Consider the following 21,688-nt stretch of genomic DNA (forward strand, 5'->3'; position numbering starts at 1 on the left):
CAATTGTAGCAACACTTCCATATTCGTGTACTCCAACCCCCTTGCAATAAAGGCCAACATGTCATTTGCCTTCCTAATTGCTTGCTGTACCTGCATGTTAACTCTCTGTGTTTCCTGTACGAAGACACCTAAATCTCTCTGAACACCAACATTTAATAGTTTCTCACCATTTAAAACATATTGGCCTAGAAATTCGGTGGAGCCCCAAACGGGGCGCCAAGCTTGCCTGGGCGCCGGAATTACCGCTGCGATTGGAGCCGTTGCGCCCGCCGGAAATTCAGCTTGAGCGCCCCAAGAGGGACGCGGGGCGCTGCTCGAGGCGCCCCGCGTCCCTCTTAGGGCGTTGAAACTGAGTATCGCAGCGCAACGTGCCGCAGCGCCACACGCTGCGGCACGGCATGCTGCGGTACTGCAGGCCTTCCTCCCATTGTTAAGGGGGAGGGGCCTGCAACAGCGCGATCCCCGATCGCGAGTGCCGGCAAAAGAGCCCGGCACCGAGGAGAAGTGCCGGGCTCTCGGGACACAGCCGGCACTGCCTTGGGGGGGGGGGGGGGGGGGGGGCGGCGCGAGGAGGTGCTGGCAGGCGGCCACCGAAAAAAATGGCCGCCCCGCACCTCCACCTTAATTTGCGCCACTACCGCCACAGGTAGGCCCCATGAACCGGTCGCGATTTGTGACCGGCGCTACGGGGGGGGGCGCAACCTAATATTGCGCTCGGGGTGGTAGCGGGGCGCTGCGCACACCGATGACGTCATCGGTGGTGGCGCAGCGCTACAGGCTAACGCCGCCATTAGCGCCCTGCTAAATATCGCGGGAGGCGTGGCCAGTGGCGCTAAAGCCACTGAGTGCCCTCTTTGGGCGCTAACTGGTGGCGCAGTCCACCGAATTTCTAGGCCATTCTGTTTTTCTATTCTGCCTACCAAAGTGAATAACCTCACAGTTCCCCACATTATACTCCATCTGCCAATTTAATGCCCACTCACTTAACCTGTCTATATCCCTTTGCAGACTCTGTGTCCTCCTCACAGCTTACTTTCCCACTTAGGTTTGTATCGTCAGCAAACTTGGATACATTGCACTCGGTCCCTTCATCTAAGTCATTAAGTCTAACGTTCTTCTGTATTATTGGGGTACAGTACTGGGGAAAGAGGGATATACAATGAGAATATTGGTAATACTGGGGATAGAAGAATATACTGCCAGTGAGATTATTGGTATAATCAACATCTCAGAAAAATGGCTGAGAGCAGAGGATGGAGAAGTGCTAAAGCTGAGAGGGCGTGAGATGCTTTTGCTAGGAAGCTCCTATAGCGAGAGTTGGACGAGTTGCTCATGGAATTATATAGAAAGGGTGAAGGTGAAAAGATGGAAACAGCATTAACAGAATTCAGTAATGACTATTAAGGAGGAAAATGATTGTTTGGTTCATCTGAATAGGCCCATCTTGTACTAAAGACCAATGAATCATTTGCGCGCTTTATTTTTTTAATAGTTCTTCAGGATGTGGACATCACTGGCAAGGCCAGCATTTATTGCCCATCTCTAATTGCCCTTGAGAAGGTGGTGAGCCGCCTTCTTGAACCGCTGCAGTCTGTGCGGTGAAGGTACAGGAAACTTTGGTTTTCCGGAGGTTAACTGTCTGGAATGCTCGAGCCACCAGCAAAATTCAGGAGCCGTTTCGTTAGGTTTTTTTTCTTTTCGTTGCTTTTTTTCCACCAGTCAGGCTCTGCAAGGTCTCGCTGAAGCTGTTGCTAAGCTACAGAGACGCTTGCAATGTACGGCCGTCTGTTTAGAAGCTGTTGCTAAGCAACAGGGTTTGTTGCCAAGCAACAGGGTTTGTTGCCAGATACGGAGCTCAAAATCTCCGTATGTTTCAACATTAGCGCTGGTTTGTCCGGCAGTTTTGATGGGATGGCAACAGCTCGGTCCCGTTGGTGCCGGATAGCACAAAGTTTCCTGTACTCCCACAGTGCTGTTAGGGAGGGAGTTCCAGGATTTTGACCCAGCGACGATGCAGGATCGGCCAATGTATGTTGAAGTCGGGATGTTGTGTGACTTGGAAGGGAACTTGGAGTTGATGGTGTTCTCATGCGCCTGCTGATCTTGTCCTTTTGGGTGGTCACGGGTTTGGGAGGTGCTGCCAAAGAAGCCTTGGTGAGTTTCTACAGTACACACTGCAGCAGTGGCTGTATAAGGTGGTGGATGGGGTGCCGATCAAGCGGACTGCTTTGGACTGGATGGTGTTGAGCTTGAGTGTTGCTCTAGCTGAACCCGTCCAGGCCAGTGGAGAGTATTCCATCACACTCCTGACTTGTGCCTCATAGGTGGTGGAAATGCTTTGGGGAATCAGGAAGTGAGTCACTCACCACAGAATTACATCGGATATACGGCACAGAAACAGGTGATTTGGCCCAACCAGTCCATGCCGGCGTTTATGCTCCACTCGAGCCTCCTCCCATCTTTCCTTATCTAAATCTATCAGCATAACCCTCTATTCCCTTCTCCCTCATATGCTTGTCTAGCCCCCCCCCCTTAAATGCATCTATTCTATTTGCTTCAACCACTCCCTGTGGTAGCGAGCTCCACATTCTCACCATTCTCTGGGTAAAGAAGCTTCTTCTGAATTCCCTATTGTATTTCTTGGTGACTATCTTATATTGATGGCCTTTAGTTATGCTATTCCCCACAACTGGAAATATTCTCTCTGTATCCACTCTATCAAAACCTTTCATGGTTTTAAAGACCTCTATTAGGTCACCCCCTCAGCCTTCTTTTTTGTATGCCTCTTTCCTTACCCTCAAATTTTCCCTTTAACTTTATTAACCACGGTGTCTCATTAGTGTTTAGCTTGTTTTTGCTTTTTAGCGGAATATATTTTCCTGGACTCTGTTGAACACCGTTTTAAATGTTTCCCATTGCTGTTCTACATCATTGTTTGACAATATTGTTGCCCATTTTATTTTCCCAAGTTCTATTCTCAGCCCCTCAAAATCAGCTTTTCTCCAATCTATTACCCTGGTTTTCATCATACTTATGTATTTCTCAATTATTATCTTAAAATGTATTATATTATATTATGGTCACTATTGCCTAGATGTTCCCCTACTTTTACTTCTCTTATCTGCTCTGGTTCATTTCCCATTACTAGATCTAATAGCGAATCCTGCCTTGTTGGACATTTACATATTGGGTTAGAAAGAAGTCCTGTACACAATGTAGGAACTCCATTCCCTTATCCCCTTTACCTACCTCTTCTGTCCAATTAATATTGGGGTAGTTGAAATCCCCCATGATTATTATTCTATGTCTTTTACTCATTTCCCTAATTTGTTTGCACATTTCTTCCTCCGCCTCCCTTCCACTATTAGGTGGGCCTCTAGGCTGCCCCTATTAGTGTAATTGATCCTTTATTATCTTTTATCTCTATCCATATGGATTCTATTTCTGTCTTGCTGATAGCTGCCTCACTTTTTTCTACTGTCATTATGCTATCCCTAATAAGTACAGCTACTCCACCTCCCCCTTTTTCCCTCTATCTTTTCTAAATATACTATACCCTGCAATGTTTAATTGCCAGTCCTGATTTTTCTGTAGCCATGTCTCAGTAATTCCTATGTCTGGTTCCTCATAACGCATGATTGCCTCCAGCTCCCCGTTTTATTACAGACACTGTATGCATTGCTGTACAGACAGATTAACTCATTTTTAATCACAGTTCCTTTCACTTTATTTTTAACCATCTTTTTAGACTCCTGTTCTAGAACTCTATTTATTCCCTGGCCATCAATGTCCACTTACTTTACTCTTTCCTATCCTCTCCTTTCCTGTTTTGTCTATACTTAGGCTGGTTTCATTTCTTGTAGATCCCCCCCCCCCCCCCCCCGCCGCCCGTCCTACTAGTTTAAAGCCTTTGCCACCTCTCTATTTATCCTTTCTGCTAGGACACAGGTCCCATCCCGGTTCAGGTGGGGCCCATCCCATCGGTACAGCTCCTTCCTGTCCCAGTACTGGAACCAGTGTCCCATGGAAAGGAACCCCACTTGCCCACACCAACCCTTTAGCTACGTGTTAATTCTCCTGAACTGACTGCTTCTATGCCTAGAATACCTAGCCTCTGACCTGCTCTAGTAGCTACAATATTTATATGGCTGGTGCAGTTGAGTTTCTGGTCAATGGCGACACCCAGGATGTTGATGGTGGGTGATTCGGTGATGGTAATGCCATTGAATGTCAAGGGGAGGTGGTTATAATTTCTCTTGTTGGAGATGGCCATTGTCTGACACTTCTGTGGCATGAGTGTTACTTGCCACTTATCAACCCAAGCCTGGATGTTGTCCAGGTATTTCTGCATGCAGGCATGGCCTGCTTCATTATCTGTGGAGTTGCAAATGGAACTGAACACTGTGCAGTCATCAGCGAACATCCCACTTCTGACCTTATGATGGAGGGAAAGTCATTGATGAAGCAGTTGAAGATGGTTGGGCCTAGGACACTGCCCTGAGGAACTCTTGCAACGATGTCCTGGGACTGAGATGATTGGCCCCCAACAACCGCAACCATCTTCCTTTGTGCTAGGTATGACTCCAGCCAATGGAGAGTTTTCCCCGTGATTCCCATTGACTTCAGTGTTACTAGGGCTCCTTGATGCCGCACTCTGTCAAATGCCACCTTGATGTCAAGAGGAGTCACTTTCATCTCACCTCTGTAATTCAGCTCTTTTGTCCATGTTTGGACCAAGGCTGTAATGAGGTCTGGAGCCGAGTGGTCTTGGCGGAACCCAAATGGAGCATCAGTGAGCAGGTTATTAATGAGTAAGTGATGCTTGATAGCACCGTCAATGACACCTTCCATCACTTTGCTGATGATTAAGAGTAGACTGATGGGGCAGTAAGTGCCGGATTTGATTTGTCCTGCTTTTTGTGGATAGGACATAACTGGGCAATTTTCCACTTTGTCAGGTAGATGCTAGTGTTGTAGCTGTACTGGAATAGCTTGGATAGAGGTGTGGCTAGTTCTAGAGCACAAGTCTTTAGGACTACAGCCAGGATGTTGTTGTGGCCCATAGCCATTGCTGTATCCAATGCGCTCAGCCGTTTTATGCTATCACGTGGAGTGAATCGAACTGGTTGAAGACTGGCTTCTGTGATGGTGGGGACCTCAGGAAGAAGCCGAGAAGAATCATCCACTCGGCACTTCTGGTTGAAGATGATTGCGACTACTTCAGTCTTGGCTTTTGCACTCACATGTTGGGCTCCACCACTGTTGATGTTCGTGGAGCCTCCTCATCCTGTTAGTTACTTAATTTGCAACTGATTATGGCTTTGATGTGATCTGTTCGGTTTTACTATGTTAAAGGCACTATATAAATGCAAGTTGTTGTTGTTGGTTGTGAGATCGCTTAGCTCTGTCTATAGCATGCTGCTTATGTCCATTGGGAATCTCATACATGCTTCTCAGTACTTCTCACTGTAGATGTCACAGTCCCGCAGGCAGTTAGAGGCAAGTCTCGTGCTGTCTGAAAAATAACAGCAAAAAAAAACTTTCTAAGCTTCAAAACCTTTCGCTCCCGCAAGTCTCGCTAGATCTTTTTGAAGTTCAGTGGAGAGACTGGAGAAGCTGGGGTTGTTCTCCTTAGAGCAGAGAAGGTTGAGAGGAAATTTGATAGAGGTGTTCAAAATCACGAGGTAGCCTTTCTTGTGCATTGTCTGGGTCAGGGCAGCGTGATCAATGCTTCTCACCACTTCCTTGATGCACTGAGCAATGAAGCAACTGTGTGTCACATTTAGCAACTCTGACTCTAACCCACTTGGCTTTCCCAGTTTATATTTGGTTGCAGACTCCCAATAAAATATCTTTCTTGTTCTCACAGACCTCACAGAGCAGGCGGTGTTGATCCAGGACCCTTGGGCTGGGCTACACTGAAGGACTCACGCCCCGGGATCCTCATTCTGCCTCTAGCGGAGTCACAGGCCGGAGCATCACCCGTGCTCGGCTGGTGCACGGAGATACCACAGAGGGGTCATGAGCCAAGACAGCGTGGCTGCAGACCCTCCGACAGTACAATGCACGGGTCCATCACTGCGCTGGAGCGTGGCTGCAGACCCTCCGACAGTACAATGCACGGGTCCATCACTGCGCTGGGGCGTGGCTGCAGACCCTCCGACAGTACGATGCACGGGTCATTGCCTTCCCAATAAGGTGACTTGGTGCTCTGTGAGATGCAGATAGTTCTGATGTGGCCAAAATATTCGGGGTAACGGTGGGGAGCAGCGGCGGTGTGGGGTTGAGGGTCCTACTCCTACTCAGTTCCTTGGCATCTAAAGGGAATCTTCAGTTCCTGCCCCCAGTCCCGCTCTGCTGCAATGAGAAACTTTAAACCTTTGCTCATATCTGTGGCCAAACATCGATCCTCACGCTCTGTAGATGTTAGCGCTGGTCTCTTTACTGAGTCGTGAAAGGTCCCCATGCTAAACAGACAGCCCAGTTTTATGGGCCTTCTCAGCACATGACCTTTGATTGCAGGAAAGGAGGCAATGGAATGGCTAGCTACGTGACATCACTTGCCACCCTTGACCTGGAGTTTATATGGGAACACCTGTGTCAGGGGTAGGGAAGCTGCTTCACATCCAACCCACAACCAGATGTGCGTCCGAAACACAAATGGGGCAGGAGCCAGGGTAAGGGGTGTGTGTCCCTTCTTCCTCTGCCTTTCGCCTTGAAATAGGCGCACGCCAGAGGAAAGTTAGCCCCTCGCTCTCAATCCCCTTCCCTATTTACTTCCCCAGTGAGGGAGATGGGTTTGAGGACATTGTTTCCCATCATCACCAAACCAAAATGATTAGTGGGGACAGGCGGACAATAGATTGGTTTAAATCATTTCATGTCTTGCTTAATCTCCGCCTGCTTTAGTTTAAGCAACGTCAATCGGTGGTTGGAGGAGAAGGGGTCAGGTCGGGCATAAGTGATTAGGGCTAGTTGCTGAAGTGGAAGGTAAATGCCGACAGACTCGTTGGGCCGAATGGCCTGTTTCCGTGTTGACACTTCTATGTCATCAGATGTGATGTCACTACATTCCAACCAAATATTACATTTTTTTTTTCTCCTTTCAAGACAGCAACTCTGAGGAATGTCAGTGAAGAGCTGACACAAATCTGAGACACACGGTTTGAGCTGAGTATAAAGCGTTGTTCCCTTCATTCAGCCAAAGCCCCTCAACATGACATAAGTGCTTCACCTTCCAACTTTAACTCTTTCAGGAAGACCACAGGCATTTTGATCAATTACTAAAAAAATCAGATTGTCCTTTGAAGGGATCTCAGCTGCCACAATACCAGAAAACACATTTAAAATTAGGTACTTTACATTTCAACGTTGTGCGGGGATTCCAGTCAACAGCAGGACCGATTAAACACTTATCACCATCGATGGTTCATATCGATGTTAAATAAATAGCAAGTGTTACCTCGGAGGGTTCATATTTGTAAAGAAGATTAAAACTGAAAGATGCGATAGTGTCATTTCTTTAATAAACAGAACATGATTTGATGGGTGTAGAAGTTCCTGACCTTCACTTATCCTTAAATCAGAATGAAGCTGATCATATGGGAGTCAAAGCCACAGAGTGTGGAACTGGGATAAAGAAGGCAACTCGACCCTGAACCTAACAATCTGACAATGTGTTGGATTTGAAACATCCAACCAGGTCTCGGTCCTGCGCCATCAGGTCAGACAGTTCCAGCCAACAGCCGATTGGATTCATGAACAGAACAAAAATCTGAAGAGTATTTGAATAGAAAATCTTCATAAACCCACTCAAAAGATGCACCTGCAATTGTCCAACATTTGTTTAAATTGTAAAATTAAAAACATTAGTTGCTCAGGTTCAACATGAAACAATTTCTACATCACCAGCTGAGAATCCAAATACCCGATAGCAAGGCTCTAGTCTGCACGACAGAAAGACAAGGGCATCTCTTGTCCTCATTTCTTCTTTCCAAAGAGACTGAATCTTCGCTCACTATCCCGTTTGGGATTCCCTTCATCGGTAGAGGAGGTAGTAGGAGGGATCTGGCCACTTTGCTGAGCGATTTGTGAATGTTCTGCAATGGCTGTGGTAATGGTCTTGATCCAATCGTTCATCTCCTCCTAAAATGGGGCACATTGAAGAGGCAACAACTTGCAATCATTTAAACACATTTAAAACATTTTATAAAACCATCATCACATAAGAACAGGTTTCTCACACAATTTATATGCTACGTCCACCACTTAATTGTCCAGAGATAGCCCAGTGTCTCCAGAACTAGCACTGGATTTCTCCTGTCACTGTACAGCCAGCGACTCTATTGTTACCTGCACTTTCTCCATCAGTGCTTCTTCCCTTCTTTCCTGCAACTCTTGCTTTCTGCTGTGGCCATTATTCATGGGTCAGCCTTGGCACTGACCGCCAGCAGCTTATTTGACCATGGGGGGCTTTCCCTCTGAGCTGCTGCCTGCTCCCACCCAGTGTCCACCCTTCATTGGAGAATATTAGAGGTGTTGAGGCTAACACTGCAGCCCAGCTGAGATCAGGCTAACAGCACAAACTGGGGAGGGAGACCGGGCCCTTCACCAGATAAACTTCCTAATCATTGGGGAGACAATGCTTCCTGCCTTCATACCGCTAGTCGACACTAAGTTCCTCGAGAAATCTCTCATTAAGGGATGGTTCCTTTCTCATCCATTCCCAGTAGTCCTGCTCCTCTTCCAACAATTATTTCACTCCATTAACAATTATTCAGAATCTTCCCAGGGACTGACTGCAGAATCTAGAGTTAAATACCTGCTCAACTCAAAAAAGGTATAAATAATTGACTACAAACTACACTGAGTATTTTCCGATGGGTGTTGGGGAGATTATAGTCAGTTATACAGCACAGAAAGAGGCCCTTCGGCCCATCGTGTCCGCGCCGGCCATCAAGCCCTGTCTATTCTAATCCCATTTTCCAGCACTTGGTCCATAGCCTTGTATGCTATGGCGTTTCAAGTGCTCATCTAAATGCTTCTTGAATGTTGTGAGGGTTCCTGCCTCTACCACCCTTTCAGGCAGTGAGTTCCAGATTCCAACCACCCCCCGGGTGAAAAGGTTTTTCCTCAAATCCCCTCTAAACCTCCTGCCCCTTACCTTGAAACTATGCCCCCTGGTTATTGACCCCTCTACTAAGGGGACAAGTTCCTTTCTATCTACCCTATCTATGCCCCTCATAATTTTGTACACCTCAATCAGGTCCCCCCTCAGCCTTCTCTGCTCTAAGGAAAACAACCCCAGCCTGTCCAGTCTCTCTTCATAGCTGAAGCGCTCCAGCCCAGGTAACATCCTGGTGAATCTCCTCTGCACCCTCTCCAATGCAATCACATCCCTCCTATAGTGTGGCGACCAGAACTGCACACAGTATTCCAGCTGTGGCCTAACTAGCGTTTTGTATAGCTCCATCATAACCTCCCTGCTCTTATATTCTATGCCTCGGCTAATGAAGGCATGCATCCCATATGCCTTTTTCACCACCTTATCTACCTCTCCTGCTGCCTTCAGGGATCTATGTACATGCACACCAAGGTCCCTCTGATCCGCTGTCCTTCCTAGGGTCCTACCATTCATTGTGTATTCCCTTGCCTTGTTAGTCCGTCCAAAATGCATCACCTCACACTTTTCAGGGTTAAATTCCATTTGCCACTGTTCTGCCCATCTAACCAACCCGTCTATATCATCCTATAGCCTGAGGCTTCCCTCCTCGCTATTTACCACTCCACCAATTTTCGTGTCATCTGTGAACTTACTGATCATACCTCCTACATTCATATCTAAATCATTAATGTACACGACAAACAGCAAAGGACACAGCACCGATCCCTGCGGTACACCACTGGACACAGGCTTCCAGTCACAAAAACAACCTTCGACCATCACCCTCTGCCTCCTGCCACTAAGCCAATTTGGTGTTCTGTCGATGCTGTGTGGTGTTCCCGGTCGATGCTGTGTGGTATTCGGTCGTTCTGTGTGGTGTTCCCGGTCGATGCTGTATGGTGTTCGGTCGATGCGGTGTGGTGTTCCTGGTCGATGCTGTGTGGTGTTCGGTTGATGCTGTGTGGTGTTCGGTTGATGCTGTGTGGTGTTCCCGGTCGATGCTGTGTGGTGTTCCCGGTCGATGCTGTGTGGTGTTCAGTTGATGCTGTGTGGTGTTCCCGGTCGATGCTGTGTGGTGTTCCCGGTCGGTGCTGTGAGGTGTTCGGTCGATGCTGTGTGGTGTTCCCGGTCGATGCTGTGTGGTGTTCGGTCGATGCTGTGTGGTGTTCCCAGTCGATGCTGTGAGGTGTTCGGTCGATGCTGTGTGGTGTTCGGTCGATGCTGTGAGGTGTTCGGTCGATGCTGTGTGGTGTTCGGTCGATGCTGTGTGGTGTTCGGTCGATGCTGTGTGGTGTTCCCGGTCGATGCTGTGTGGTGTTCAGTCGATGCTGTGTGGTGTTCTGTCGATGCTGTGTGGTGTTCCCGGTCGATGCTGTGTGGTGTTCGGTCGATGCTGTGTGGTGTTCCCGGTCGATGCTGTGAGGTGTTCGGTCGATGCTGTGTGGTGTTCGGTCGATGCTGTGTGGTGTTCCCAGTCGATGCTGTGAGGTGTTCGGTCGATGCTGTGTGGTGTTCGGTCGATGCTGTGTGGTGTTCGGTCGATGCTGTGTGGTGTTCCCGGTCGATGCTGTGTGGTGTTCAGTCGATGCTGTGTGGTGTTCTGTCGATGCTGTGTGGTGTTCCCGGTCGATGCTGTGTGGTGTTCGGTCGATGCTGTGAGGTGTTCCCGGTCGATGCTGTGAGGTGTTCGGTCGATGCTGTGTGGTGTTCGGTCGATGCTGTGTGGTGTTCCCGGTCGATGCTGTGTGGTGTTCAGTCGATGCTGTGTGGTGTTCTGTCGATGCTGTGTGGTGTTCCCGGTCGATGCTGTGTGGTGTTCGGTCGATGCTGTGTGGTGTTCTGTCGATGCTGTGTGGTGTTCCCGGTCGATGCTGTGTGGTGTTCCCGGTCGATGCTGTGTGGTGTTCCCGGTCGATGCTGTGTGGTGTTCGGTCGATGCTGTGCGGTGTTCTGTCGATGCTGTGTGGTGTTCCCGGTCGATGTTGTGTGGTGTTCGGTCGATGCTGTGTGGTGTTCCCGGTCGATGCTGTGTGGTGTTCCCGGTTGATGCTGTGTGGTGTTCGGTCGATGCTGTGTGGTGTTCTGTCGATGCTGTGTGGTGTTCGGTCGATGCTGTGTGGTGTTCTGTTGATGCTGTGTGGTGTTCCCAGTCGATACTGTGTGGTGTTCGGTCGATGCTGTGTGGTGTTCTGTCGATGCTGTGTGGTGTTCCCGGTCGATGCTGTGTGGTGTTCCCGGTCGATGCTGTGTGGTGTTCGGTCGATGCTGTGTGGTGTTCGGTCGATGCTGTGTGGTGTTCCCGGTCGATGCTGTGTGGTGTTCGGTCGATGCTGTGTGGTGTTCTGTCGATGCTGTGTGGTGTTCCCGGTCGATGCTGTGTGGTGTTCGGTCGATGCTGTGTGGTGTTCGGTCGATGCTGTGTGGTGTTCCCGGTCGATGCTGTGTGGTGTTCCCGGTCGATGCTGTGTGGTGTTCGGTCGATGCTGTGTGGTGTTCGGTCGATGCTGTGTGGTGTTCCCGGTCGATGCTGTGTGGTGTTCGGTCGATGCTGTGTGGTGTTCCCGGTCGATGCTGTGTGGTGTTCGGTCGATGCTGTGTGGTGTTCGGTCGATGCTGTGTGGTGTTCCCGGTCAATGCTGTGTGGTGTTCGGTCGATGCTGTGTGGTGTTCGGTCGATGCTGTGTGGTGTTCGGTCGATGCTGTGTGGTGTTCCCGGTCGATGCTGTGTGGTGTTCGGTCGATGCTGTGTGGTGTTCCCGGTCGATGCTGTGTGGTGTTGAGTCGATGCTGTGTGGTGTTTGGTCGATGCTGTGTGGTGTTCCCAGTCAATGCTGTGTGGTGTTCCCGGTCGATGCTGTGTGGTGTTCCCGGTCGATGCTGTGTGGTGTCCTGTCGATGCTGTGTGGTGTCCTGTCGATGCTGTGTGGTGTTCCCGGTCGATGCTGTGTGGTGTTCGGTCGATGCTGTGTGGTGTTCGGTCGATGCTGTGTGGTGTTCGGTCGATGCTGTGTGGTGTTCGGTCTATGCTGTGTGGTGTTCTCGGTCATTGCTGTGTGGTGTTCGGTCGATGCTGTGTGGTGTTCCCGGTCGATGCTGTGTGGTGTTCCCGGTCGATGCTGTGTGGTGTTCCCGGTCGATGCTGTGTGGTGTTCCTGGTCGATACTTTGTGGTGTTCTTATTCTCCTCAAGCCTCACCAGCACCGATCCCTCGGACACTCCACTCAGTACATCTCCCAGCACCGATCCCTGGGACAATCCACTCAGTACATCTCCCTGCACCGATCCCTGGGACACTCCACTCAGTACATCTCCCAGCACCGATCCCTGGGACACCCCACTCAGTACATCACCCAGCACCGATCCCTGGGACACCCCACTCAGTACATCACCCCAGCACCGATCCCTGGGACACTCCACTCAGTACATCACCCAGCACCGATCCCTGGGACACTTCACTCAGTACATCACCCCAGCACCGATCCCTGGGACAATCCACTCAGTACATCATCCCAGAACCAATCCCTGGGACACTCCACTCAGTACATCTCCCTGCACCGATCCCTGGGACACTCCACTCAGTACATCACCCCAGCACCGATCCCTGGGACACTCCACTCATCTGTTCTGATATTTTTTGCAGTATTTTATTAAAATGAGAAGCTTGCATTTCACCGTTCCATTCTGTTGCTGACTCGACCCCCGCCCTGACATTCTCAGCGTGAAGCTCACCTCATCCTTCGCCTGGAACAGGTACTCACTGCCATCACATATCCTGTCACAATGAAAAAGCAAAATATTAAACGGAACAAGAAATGGTTCACGTCAAATATGGAATAAAACTGTTTCTTGCAAGTCTCAGCGTTGTGTGCTGCTGTATGTACGAACCGACTGACCATTCCTAGCGTGATTAATTCGGTTGTTACAGTTAATGGGTGGGAAGTGTTTATCCTTCTGACGTAAGAAATGTCTTTGTATGAATCATGTCCTGAAGGTGGGTTGCAGCACTGGCCAACTTCTATCCTCAGTGCAGCAATTATTCAATTCCGAAAGTTTTGAATGCGCGGATAGCAGCAGATGTGCGCTGGTGAGGACGGTGTTGGAGCAGCTGGGCTGTGCTCACAAGTTACAGCAGTCGCAGCGGCTGAATGAAAATTTACTGCCGGTCAGGGTTGTTTTAACATAACATGCAGTGAGATAAACATGTCGCAAACATAACTTTAAACTGAATCATATCAAGCTGGCCTACATCCTTCTGACCCACTCACCGGATTTTAAATACAAACTTCTTCTTTTTATAATTGCTGGCGATCTCGCAGGTGGAGTCACTCAGGGTGAGGAGTGACTCTCCACTGTACGTTGCTCCTGCCTTATGACTCTTGGCATCTTTATAAAACCCCAGATCTCCTTTACTCACCACGCAGTATACATTAACCCAGGACCTGAATGGTAACAGAAGAAACAGTTATTTCAATTGCCTGCCGAGAATGGCACCGAGACACGACACAGACAGGGCGTATCAGAGAGAAATCAACCAAAAAAACATTCATTCAGTCACTTTCATTCGCGCCACTCAAGTGCCAGGCAATGACGATCTCCAACAAGAGAGAGTCTAACCACCGCCCCTTGACATTCAACGGCATTACCATCGCCAAATCCCCCAACCTCAACATCCTGGGGGTCATCATTGACCAGAAATTTAACTGGACCAGCCACATAAATACTGTGGCAACAAGAGCAGGTCAGAGGCTGGGTATTCTGCGGCGAGTGTCTCCCCTCCTGACTCCCCAAAGCCTTTCCACCATCTACAAGGCACAAGTCAGGAGTGTGATGGAATACTCTCCACTTGCCTGGATGAGTGCAGCTCCAACAACACTCGAGAAGCTCGACACCATCCAGGACAAAGCAGCCCGCTTGATTGGCACCCCATCCACCACCTTAAACATTCACGCCCTGCAGCACCGGCGCACCGTGGCTGCAGTGTGTACCATCTACAAGATGCACTGCAGCAACTCGCCAAGGCTTCTTCGGCAGCACATAGAAACATAGAAGATAGGAGCAGGAGTAGGCCATTCGGCCCCTCGAGCCTGCTCCGCCATTCAATGAGATCATGGCTGATCATCCAAATTCAGTACCCTGTCCCTGCTTTCTCCCCATATCCCTTGATCCCTTTAACCTTAAGAAATATATCGAACTCCTTCTTGAATATATTTAATGAATTGGCCTCAACTGCCTTGTGTGGTTTCTTGAGGAGGTGTGCACCTCCCAGACCCGCGTCCTCTTCCACCGAGAAGGACAAGGGGAAGAGGCGCATGGGAACACCACCATCTCCAAGTTCCCCTCCAACTCTCACAAGATCCTGACTTGGAAATATAACGCCATTCTTCATTGTTGCTGGATCAAACTCCCTACCTAACAGCACTGTGGGAGTACCTTCACCTCCTGGACTGCAACGGTTCAAGAAGGCGGCTCACCACCACCTTCTCAAAGGCAATTAGGGAGGGGTAATAAACGCTGGCATTGCCAGAGCTGCCCAAATGGCGGAGCAGGCTCAAGGGGCCGTATGGCCAACTCCTGCTTCTATCTTTTATGTTTCTATGTACTGGGAGTATATTACAGCCTCTCACACAGCGGGAATGTCACTGTACTGGGAGTATATTACAGCCTGTCACACAGGAGAACGTCACTGTACTGGGAGTATATTACAGCCTGTCACACAGCGGGAACGTCACTGTACTGGGAGTATATTACAGCCTGTCACACAGGAGAACGTCACTGTACTGGGAGTATATTACAGCCTGTCACACAGGAGAACGTCACTGTACTGGGAGTATATTACAGCCTCTCACACAGCGGGAATGCCACTGTACTGGGAGTATATTACAGCCTGTCACACAGGGGAACGTCACTGTACTGGGAGTATATTACAGCCTGTCACACAGGAGAACGTCACTGTACTGGGAGTATATTACAGCCTGTCACACAGGGGAACGTCACTGTACTGGGAGTATATTACAGCCTGTCACACAGGGGAACGTCACTGTACTGGGAGTATATTACAGCCTCTCACACAGGGGAACGTCACTGTACTGGGAGTATATTACAGCCTGTCACACAGCGGGAACGTCACTGTACTGGGAGTATATTACAGCCTGTCACACAGGAGAACGTCACTGTACTGGGAGTATATTACAGCCTGTCACACAGGAGAACGTCACTGTACTGGGAGTATATTACAGCCTGTCACACAGGAGAACGTCACTGTACTGGGAGTATATTACAGCCTCTCACACAGCGGGAATGCCACTGTACTGGGAGAATATTACAGCCTGTCACACAGGAGAACGTCACTGTACTGGGAGTACATTACAGCCTCTCACACAGCGGGAATGCCACTGTACTGGGAGTACATTACAGTCTGTCACACAGCGGGAACGTCACTGTACTGGGAGTATATTACAGCCTGTCACACAGGGGAACGTCACTGTACTGGGAGTATATTACAGCCTGTCACACAGGGGAACGTCACTGTACTGGGAGTATATTACAGCCCGTCACACAGGAGAACGTCACTGTACTGGGAGTATATTACAGCCTCTCACACAGCGGAAACGTCAAGGTACTGGGAGTATATTACAGCCTGTCACACAGGAGAACGTCACTGTACTGGGAGTATATTACAGCCTGTCACACAGGAGAACGTCACTGTACTGGGAGTATATTACAGCCTGTCACACAGCGGGAACGTCACTGTACTGGGAGTATATTACAGCCTGTCACACAGGGGAACGTCACTGTACTGGGAGTATATTACAGCCTGTCACACAGGGGAACGTCACTGTACTGGGAGTATATTACAGCCTGTCACACAGGAGAACGTCACTGTACTGGGAGTATATTACAGCCTGTCACACAGCGGGAACGTCACTGTACTGGGAGTATATTACAGTCTGTCACACAGCGGGAACGTCACTGTACTGGGAGTATATTACAGCCTGTCACACGGGGGAACGTCACTGTACTGGGAGTATATTACAGTCTATCACACAGGAGAACGTCACTGTACTGGGAGTATATTACAGCCTGTCACACAGGAGAACGTCACTGTACTGGGAGTATATTACAGCCTGTCACACAGGAGAACGTCACTGTACTGGGAGTATATTACAGCCTGTCACACAGGAGAACGTCACTGTACTGGGAGTATATTACAGCCTGTCACACAGGAGAACGTCACTGTACGGGGAGTATATTACAGACTGTCACACAGGGGAACGTCACTGTACTGGGAGTATATTACAGCCTGTCACACAGCGGGAACGTCACTGTACTGGGAGTATATTACAGTCTGTCACACAGGAGAACGTCACTGTACTGGGAGTATATTACAGCCTGTCACACAGCGGGAACGTCACTGTACTGGGAGTATATTACAGCCTGTCACACAGGGGAACGTCACTGTACTGGGAGTATATTACAGCCTGTCACACAGGGGAACGTCACTGTACTGGGAGTATATTACAGCCTGTCACACAGGGGAACGTCACTGTACTGGGAGTACATTACAGCCTGTCACACAGGGGAACGTCACTGTACTGGGAGTATATTACAGCCTGTCACACAGCGGAACGTCACTGTACTGGGAGTACATTACAGCCTGTCACACAGGAGAACGTCACTGTACTGGGAGTATATTACAGCCTGTCACACAGTGAGAACGTCACTGTACTGGGAGTATATTACAGCCTGTCACACGAGTACGTCACTGTACTGGGAGTATATTACAGTCTGTCACACAGGGGAACGTCACTGTACTGGGAGTATATTACAGCCTCTCACACAGCGGAACGTCACTGTACTGGGAGTACATTACAGCCTGTCACACAGGAGAACGTCACTGTACTGGGAGTATATTACAGCCTGTCACACAGCGGAACGTCACTGTACTGGGAGTATATTACAGCCTGTCACACAGCGGGAACGTCACTGTACTGGGAGTATATTACAGCCTGTCACACAGCGGGAACGTCACTGTACTGGGAGTATATTACAGCCTGTCACACAGGAGAACGTCACTGTACTGGGAGTACATTACAGCCTGTCACACAGGAGAACGTCACTGTACTGGGAGTATATTACAGTCTATCACACAGGAGAACGTCACTGTACTGGGAGTATATTACAGTCTGTCACACAGGGGAACGTCACTGTACTGGGAGTACATTACAGCCTGTCACACAGTGGGAACGTCACTGTACGGGGAGTATATTACAGCCTGTCACACAGCGGGAACGTCACTGTACTGGGAGTATATTACAGCCTGTCACACAGTGGGAACGTCACTGTACGGGGAGTATATTACAGTCTGTCACACAGCGGAAACGTCACTGTACGGGGAGTATATTACAGCCTGTCACACAGCGGAAACGTCACTGTACTGGGAGTATATTACAGTCTATCACACAGGGGAACGTCACTGTACTGGGAGTATATTACAGCCTGTCACACAGGAGAACGTCACTGTACTGGGAGTATATTACAGCCTGTCACACAGCGGAAACGTCACTGTACTGGGAGTATATTACAGCCTGTCACACAGCGGAAACGTCACTGTACTGGGAGTATATTACAGCCTGTCACACAGGAGAACATCACTGTACTGGGAGTATATTACAGTCTATCACACAGGGGAACGTCACTGTACTGGGAGTATATTACAGCCTGTCACACAGGAGAACGTCACTGTACTGGGAGTATATTACAGCCTGTCATACAGTGGAAACGTCACTGTACTGGGAGTATATTACAGCCTCTCACACAGGAGGACGTCACTGTACTGGGAGTATATTACAGCCTGTCACACAGCGGAAACGTCACTGTACTGGGAGTATATTACAGCCTGTCACACAGCGGAAACGTCACTGTACTGGGAGTATATTACAGACTGTCACACAGGGGAACGTCACTGTACTGGGAGTATATTACAGACCGTCACACAGTGGGAACGTCACTGTACTGGGAGTATATTACAGACTGTCACACAGGGGAACGTCACTGTACTGGGAGTATATTACAGCCTGTCACACAGTGGGAACGTCACTGTACTGGGAGTATATTACAGCCTGTCACACAGGGGAACGTCACTGTACTGGGAGTACATTACAGCCTGTCACACAGCGGAAACGTCACTGTACTGGGAGTACATTACAGACTGTCACACAGCGGAACGTCACTGTACTGGGAGTATATTACAGACCGTCACACAGGAGAACGTCACTGTACTGGGAGTGTATTACAGCCTGTCACACGAGTACGTCACTGTACTGGGAGTATATTACAGCTTGTCACACAGGAGAACGTCACTGTACTGGGAGTATATTACAGACTGTCACACAGGAGAACGTCACTGTACTGGGAGTATATTACAGCCTGTCACACAGGGGAACGTCACTGTACTGGGAGTATATTACAGACTGTCACACAGGAGAACGTCACTGTACTGGGAGTATATTACAGCCCGTCACACAGGAGAACGTCACTGTACTGGGAGTATATTACAGACTGTCACACAGGAGAACGTCACTGTACTGGGAGTATATTGCAGCCCGTCACACAGGAGAACGTCACTGTACTGGGAGTATATTACAGTCTATCACACAGGGGAACGTCACTGTACTGGGAGTATATTACAGCCTGTCACACAGCGGGAACGTCACTGTACTGGGAGTATATTACAGCCTGTCACACAGGAGGACGTCACTGTACTGGGAGTATATTACAGCCTGTCACACAGCGGGAACGTCACTGTACTGGGAGTATATTACAGTCTGTCACACAGGAGAACGTCACTGTGCTGGGAGTATATTACAGTCTGTCACACAGGAGAACGTCACTGTGCTGGAAGTATATTACAGCCTGTCACACAGGGGAACGTCACTGTACTGGGAGTATATTACAGCCTGTCACACAGGAGAACGTCACTGTGCTGGAAGTATATTACAGCCTGTCACACAGGGGAACGTCACTGTACTGGGAGTATATTACAGCCTGTCACACAGGAGAATGTCACTGTACTGGGAGTATATTACAGCCTGTCACACAGGAGAACTTCACTGTACTGGGAGTATATTACAGCCTGTCACACAGAAGAACGTCACTGTGCTGGGAGTATATTACAGCCTGTCACACAGGAGAACGTCACTGTACTGGGAGTATATTACAGCCTGTCACACAGGAGAACGTCACTGTACTGGGAGTATATTACAGCCTGTCACACAGCGGAACGTCACTGTACTGGGAGTATATTACAGCCTGTCACACAGCGGGAACGTCACTGTACTGGGAGTATATTACAGCCTGTCACACAGCGGGAACGTCACTGTACTGGGAGTATATTACAGCCTGTCACACAGGAGAACGTCACTGTACTGGGAGTACATTACAGCCTGTCACACAGGAGAACGTCACTGTACTGGGAGTATATTACAGTCTATCACACAGGAGAACGTCACTGTACTGGGAGTATATTACAGTCTGTCACACAGGGGAACGTCACTGTACTGGGAGTACATTACAGCCTGTCACACAGTGGGAACGTCACTGTACGGGGAGTATATTACAGCCTGTCACACAGCGGGAACGTCACTGTACTGGGAGTATATTACAGCCTGTCACACAGTGGGAACGTCACTGTACGGGGAGTATATTACAGTCTGTCACACAGCGGAAACGTCACTGTACGGGGAGTATATTACAGCCTGTCACACAGCGGAAACGTCACTGTACTGGGAGTATATTACAGTCTATCACACAGGGGAACGTCACTGTACTGGGAGTATATTACAGCCTGTCACACAGGAGAACGTCACTGTACTGGGAGTATATTACAGCCTGTCACACAGCGGAAACGTCACTGTACTGGGAGTATATTACAGCCTGTCACACAGCGGAAACGTCACTGTACTGGGAGTATATTACAGCCTGTCACACAGGAGAACATCACTGTACTGGGAGTATATTACAGTCTATCACACAGGGGAACGTCACTGTACTGGGAGTATATTACAGCCTGTCACACAGGAGAACGTCACTGTACTGGGAGTATATTACAGCCTGTCATACAGTGGAAACGTCACTGTACTGGGAGTATATTACAGCCTCTCACACAGGAGGACGTCACTGTACTGGGAGTATATTACAGCCTGTCACACAGCGGAAACGTCACTGTACTGGGAGTATATTACAGCCTGTCACACAGCGGAAACGTCACTGTACTGGGAGTATATTACAGACTGTCACACAGGGGAACGTCACTGTACTGGGAGTATATTACAGACCGTCACACAGTGGGAACGTCACTGTACTGGGAGTATATTACAGACTGTCACACAGGGGAACGTCACTGTACTGGGAGTATATTACAGCCTGTCACACAGTGGGAACGTCACTGTACTGGGAGTATATTACAGCCTGTCACACAGGGGAACGTCACTGTACTGGGAGTACATTACAGCCTGTCACACAGCGGAAACGTCACTGTACTGGGAGTACATTACAGACTGTCACACAGCGGAACGTCACTGTACTGGGAGTATATTACAGACCGTCACACAGGAGAACGTCACTGTACTGGGAGTGTATTACAGCCTGTCACACGAGTACGTCACTGTACTGGGAGTATATTACAGCTTGTCACACAGGAGAACGTCACTGTACTGGGAGTATATTACAGACTGTCACACAGGAGAACGTCACTGTACTGGGAGTATATTACAGCCTGTCACACAGGGGAACGTCACTGTACTGGGAGTATATTACAGACTGTCACACAGGAGAACGTCACTGTACTGGGAGTATATTACAGCCCGTCACACAGGAGAACGTCACTGTACTGGGAGTATATTACAGACTGTCACACAGGAGAACGTCACTGTACTGGGAGTATATTGCAGCCCGTCACACAGGAGAACGTCACTGTACTGGGAGTATATTACAGTCTATCACACAGGGGAACGTCACTGTACTGGGAGTATATTACAGCCTGTCACACAGCGGGAACGTCACTGTACTGGGAGTATATTACAGCCTGTCACACAGGAGGACGTCACTGTACTGGGAGTATATTACAGCCTGTCACACAGCGGGAACGTCACTGTACTGGGAGTATATTACAGTCTGTCACACAGGAGAACGTCACTGTGCTGGGAGTATATTACAGTCTGTCACACAGGAGAACGTCACTGTGCTGGAAGTATATTACAGCCTGTCACACAGGGGAACGTCACTGTACTGGGAGTATATTACAGCCTGTCACACAGGAGAACGTCACTGTGCTGGAAGTATATTACAGCCTGTCACACAGGGGAACGTCACTGTACTGGGAGTATATTACAGCCTGTCACACAGGAGAATGTCACTGTACTGGGAGTATATTACAGCCTGTCACACAGGAGAACTTCACTGTACTGGGAGTATATTACAGCCTGTCACACAGAAGAACGTCACTGTGCTGGGAGTATATTACAGCCT

The 21,688-nt window shown here is 49.1% G+C and overlaps 1 protein-coding gene across 1 annotated transcript in view; it reads right to left on the bottom strand.

Moving 5' to 3' along the window:
* Positions 1 to 6,893: 6,893 nt before the first annotated feature.
* sptbn4b (spectrin, beta, non-erythrocytic 4b) overlaps positions 6,894 to 21,688 on the bottom strand; it is a 361,255-nt gene continuing 346,460 nt past the window's right edge. Inside the window, exons 33-35 of the mRNA XM_085973416.1 lie at positions 13,429 to 13,602; positions 12,893 to 12,935; positions 6,894 to 8,145 (exon numbers count right to left, since the gene is read on the bottom strand). Coding sequence (XP_085829542.1) covers positions 7,981 to 8,145; positions 12,893 to 12,935; positions 13,429 to 13,602 — 382 coding nt within the window. The 3' untranslated portion in view covers positions 6,894 to 7,980. The remainder of the gene's footprint in view (positions 8,146 to 12,892; positions 12,936 to 13,428; positions 13,603 to 21,688) is intronic.

Source organism: Somniosus microcephalus, chromosome 34, assembly GCF_052327205.1.
Source record: "Somniosus microcephalus isolate GS21.2 chromosome 34, FLI_Smic_1.0, whole genome shotgun sequence".
NCBI lineage: Eukaryota > Metazoa > Chordata > Chondrichthyes > Squaliformes > Somniosidae > Somniosus > Somniosus microcephalus.